The sequence below is a fragment of the Pituophis catenifer genome, unplaced genomic scaffold (genome assembly GCF_029215685.1).
Source record: "Pituophis catenifer annectens isolate HBS135680 unplaced genomic scaffold, rPitCat1.0.hap2 SCAF_16, whole genome shotgun sequence".
Lineage (NCBI taxonomy): Eukaryota > Metazoa > Chordata > Lepidosauria > Squamata > Colubridae > Pituophis > Pituophis catenifer.
Genome location: NW_027256896.1, coordinates 20,108,722 through 20,113,003, shown reverse-complemented (window position 1 = coordinate 20,113,003; position 4,282 = coordinate 20,108,722). Strand labels below are relative to the sequence as shown.

General features: G+C 49.4%; 1 protein-coding gene across 2 annotated transcripts; it reads right to left on the bottom strand.

Annotated features, from left to right (window-relative positions):
* On the bottom strand, nt 1-3,970 carry PSMG3 (proteasome assembly chaperone 3). 2 transcript variants are annotated; one of them, XM_070954911.1, is made up of 3 exons: nt 3,916-3,970; nt 2,063-2,299; nt 1-901 (listed from the first exon to the last, which is right to left on the bottom strand). In XM_070954911.1, the coding sequence occupies exons 2-3, from the start codon at nt 2,276-2,278 to the stop codon at nt 749-751; spliced, it is 369 nt and encodes a 122-aa protein (XP_070811012.1). In that variant the 5' UTR covers nt 2,279-2,299; nt 3,916-3,970; the 3' UTR covers nt 1-748. The 2 variants fall into 2 exon arrangements, with proteins under 2 accessions (XP_070811012.1, XP_070811014.1); XM_070954913.1 differs by lacking the exon at nt 3,916-3,970 and adding an exon at nt 3,739-3,906.
* Between the last annotated feature and the right edge of the window lie 312 nt (nt 3,971-4,282).

Here is a 4,282-nt window from a genome sequence, read left to right as displayed (position 1 = left end):
TTACTGGAAACATATTGCAATTCCTTTATTGTTTTACTCAAACAAAAACAAAATAACCGTAGTTTCCGAAGATGGCAGCAAAGCTATTCTGAATTTATTCGGGCTGTTTTCGGAATGAGAAAGGATGGAGAGGAAACTCTCAATAGGAAGATGTGATCTGAACTACTTCCGATGTGCTATAAAACTGAAATGTAAGGGGAAAAAAATGAAGTGTGTGCGTTTGTTAAATACTACAGCTGGGAAAAAGCTGCCTCCTGTTCAACTCTTGAAACTTCCATGGGTTTCCGCAGAAAAATCCAATTAACTACAAGGAAAACCTGATGTAAAATTTGCTGAGGCTAATTTCTAGGTAGGTGCAACATCAAAGTTTTTAATGGTTACAGCAAGTTTTGGAACAGGTATTTGTGAATGTTTGTGTAACTTGAATGGACACCCGTTGTGTCAGCTTACCCACAAATGTTCATTATCAAGGTTCAAAATAAGAAAAAAGTGAACACGTACATCGAGAGTCCAATCTTGGCAACTTTAAGACCTGTGGACTTAAAGACCTGATTTTGAGACCTGTGGACTTCAACTCCCAGAATTCCCCAGCCAGCACAGCTGGCTGGGGAATTCTGGGAGTTGAAGTCCACAAGACTTAAGGTTGCCAAGGTTGGACACCCCAATGTACACAATCAAGTCTGCATCCAAACCAACATTAACCTCAGCCAGACATCTCTGGCATCCAAAGAATTCTTCCAGCCCATCATCACCACACTCGGCATTGGTGGATGAGTTCCTTCAACGCCCGGATGCCTTCAATGCTTTTGTCCTTCAGGGCCATGGCTAGTAGAACAGTCTTGTTGCCAGCTTCCTGAGACACCGAGCTGACCAGATGCTTGGCGGAGATGTGGACGAGAGGCTGAAACCAAGCCAAGAAGATCTTAAGAGAACATTTCTCCCCCAACTTCGCCTTCTCCACCTCTTCCCTCCATGGTGTGGTCATCTGGCTAAGCCATCAAGAAAGCTGGTGTCCTTTTTTTTCCCCCATCCTCCTTTTCCATTTATGAAAGAAGATTATAAATGTACAAATATGAAATGATAGATTGGGTAAAACGGGAAAGAAATTGAAAAGAAAGTATATATTATCAGAAAATTGGAGTTGCTCGGATACCAAATAAGGGAAATATTGCACAAAGGAGAAAGAAAGGAGAGAGGAGTAAAGGGATAGAGGAGGAGAGGGAGAGAAAGGAATGGAAGAAAGGGGAAGGAGAGGAAGAAAGGATAGGGGACAAGAGCAGGAGAGAAGGTGAGAAAGGGGGAAAAGACGGGAGGAGTGGGGAAGAGCCTGGTGGCTCAGCAGACTAATAGCATTGTGATTAACACCAGCTGTCTGCAATTACTGTAAGTTTGAATCTCACCAAGGCTCAAGGTCGACTCAGCCTTCCATCCTTTCTAAGGTAGGTAAATTGAGGACCCAGTTTGTGGGGGCAATAAGCTGACTTTGTATAAATATACAAAAGGATGAAGGCTATTGCTTAACACACTGTAAGCCGCCCTGAGTCTCCGGAGAAGGGCGGCATATAAATCAAATTTAAAAAAAAAAAAAGAGGAAGGGGAAGTAGGGGAGGAGAGGAGGAAGAAAGTAGAAGAGGAAAGGAGAGGGAGGGAGGGGAAAGAAAGAAGGAAAAGAAGGTTTGTTGTGAAAAGAGGGAAAAGAGAAGGTAGAAGAGCAGCCCCAAATGTGATTAAAATGTCTTTATTTTTATGCTTTCGTTAGAAAAAATATGTATATACACGATCGATTATGGATAAGAGAATGCACATTTACAATATGTGTATAAGAGATAAAAATAAAAAACTTTTTCAAGAAAGAAAGAAAGAAAGGAAAGAAAGAAAGGAAAGAAAGAAAGAAAGAAAGAAAGAAAGAAAGAAAGAAAGAAAGAAAGAAAGAAAGAAAGAAAGAAAGAAAGAAAGAAAGCTAGCTGGTGGACTCCCAAGAAAACAAAGGAAGGAAAAAAGGAGAAAGGAAGTCAAGGCAGATACTTGGCGGTAACTGAGATAGGGATGGGAGGAAGAATACCTCATCTTTGCCGAGGAGAACCTTGGTGGTCCACAAAGGTCTGTTGATCCCATCAGGCACTGCGTCAGGCTCCACCGAGACCAGCGTCCCCATCTTTCCATACTGGGTCACCACCACCAAGATCGTGGCTCCAAAGGCGGTGCAGACCACCTCCGTCGGGATGCCACCCACGATTTCTCTGCTCTGCTTTGAGACTGGGATGGGCTCGGTCGCCATAGCAGGAATCGGCCCTTTGCCCTAAAGGAAACCATCAGTAAGGAGGACAACGCAACATCTCCAGATGCTTTCAAGCCAACTTCTCTCCGTGAGAGAAGGCTACGCTCCTGCTCCTTGGGCAGACGGTCCTTGATTTGGACCCTGGATCTTCACAGTTAACTTGTCAGTAAGGAGACCAAGAGAAAAGTTTGCTTGGCAAAGAAATCTTAACCTTAAGCCCCAACTGTTCCAAGCATCCATCTCTAAGTGGCACAGTATGTCTGTCTATCTGGATTTCCTTCCTTCCTGCTTCCACCTATCACCTACCTCTCCTTCCTTCCTTCCTTTCCTTTCCTTCCTCCTTCCTTCCCTCTTTTGTTTCTTTCCTCCCTCTATTCCTCCCTCCCTCCTTCCTTCCTTCCTTTCCTTCCTTCCTCCTCCTTCCCTCTTTTGTTTCTTTCCTCCCTCTATTCCTTCCTTCCTTTCCTTTCCTTCCTCCTTCCTTCCGTCTTTTGTTTCTTTCCTCCCTCTATTCCTCCCTTCTTCCTTCCTTTCCTTCCTTCCTCCTCCCTCCCTCCCTCTTTCCTTCCCTCTTTTGTTTCTTTCCTCCCTCTATTCCTCCCACCTTCCTTCCTTTCTCCCTTCCTCCTTTGTTTCTTTCCTCCCTCTATTCCTCCCTCCCTCCTTCCTTCTTTCCTTTCCTTCCTTCCTCCTCCTTCCCTCTTTTGTTTCTTTCCTCCCTCTATTCCTCCCTTCTTCCTTCCTTTCCTTCCTTCCTCCTCCCCTCTTTTGTTTCTTTCCTCCCTCTATTCCTCCCTCCCTCCTTCCTTCCTTTCCTCCCTCCCTCCTCCTTCCCTCTTTTGTTTCTTTCCTCCCTCTATTCCTTCCTTCCTTTCCTTTCCTTCCTCCTTCCTTCCGTCTTTTGTTTCTTTCCTCCCTCTGTTCCTCCCTTCTTCCTTTCCTCCCTCCCTCCTCCTTCCCTCTTTTGTTTCATTCTTCCCTCTATTCCTCCCTCCCTCCTTTCTTCCTCCCTCCCTCCTTCCTTCCCTCTTTTGTTTCTTCCCTCCCTCCCTCCCTCCCTCCCTTCTCTCAACCACAAAGCAAAAAACAATGAATGGGTAAAACCACTTTCACTATCGCTTATGTCGCCCTTGCCTGGGTCCCAAATCTCTGCGTTCACTTTCTCTCCTGCGAAGCTTTTTCCAACGGACTCGGCTTCGCTGCCCCAGCCCCAAACCACCACCGGCGCCTCGTGCCAACCCCGGAACCCGCGTGCCAAGCCTGGAGGGCTGGCGGGTGGGAGGGAGGACGCCTTAGCTGCCAGGCTGCCCTCTCCGGTGGAAGCGGCGGAGGCGCGCCAGAAGGCCGGAATGCAAAACCCTCCCAAGCCGCGCCGTCCAAGGGGTCGGGGGGGTGGGCGGGTGGTCCGGCGTTAGGGCCCCCTTGCCCGGAGGAGAGAAGCGGGAACGCGCAGCGCTCACCCGGCCTCCGCCTCTCCAGCCAGCCGGGCGTGCGCGCAGGATGCGGGCGGGTGCAGCTGCGGCTCTCCAGGGCGCGTGGCTCGCCTGGGTTCGGTTGTCTACGGCCGGCCCGGATCTCCGCTTGCAGCCCGCTTCCTCCGACCTCGCTCGCTCGCTCGCCCTGCCTTGCCTGCTTACTTTCCAAGCGATCGTTTCCTCCGCCTCCGCCGGTCTGAGCAGCTTCTGCTCGCGTCCCCTCCTCCCGGGCGGAGCGCCAAGCTGGGCGGAGCGCTTCCCCGAAGCCCTGGAGTCTCTGGGCGTGTGCAGAGCCTCTTCGGTTTGACTCCGCGCGGCCCCGAGGGAAGCGGACCTTGGGTCGAAGCGAAGCGGGAGACGTCGGCCGCCTCGCTGCCCCAAAGCGAAAGTTGGCATTGCAAACCTGGATGCCAAAGAGAGAAGAGGGGCAGCGGGCTGGAGAAGGGCGGAGGGAGCTGCACTAAGGAGCAGGAAGATCTTAGCCATGGTTTATTGACTAAGCCGGAATCAAACAACATGCTAAACATTA

What these genes read in the sequence shown, in the direction of transcription:
- PSMG3 (XM_070954911.1), bottom strand. Translation starts at nt 2,278, where the DNA reads ATGGCGACCGAGCCCATCCCAGTCTCAAAGCAGAGCAGAGAAATCGTG. An exon ending in TTCTCCTCGGCAAAGATGAG is followed by an intron (nt 902 to 2,062) that starts GTATTCTTCCTC and finishes GCTTGGTTTCAG; the next exon opens with CCTCTCGTCCACATCTCCGC.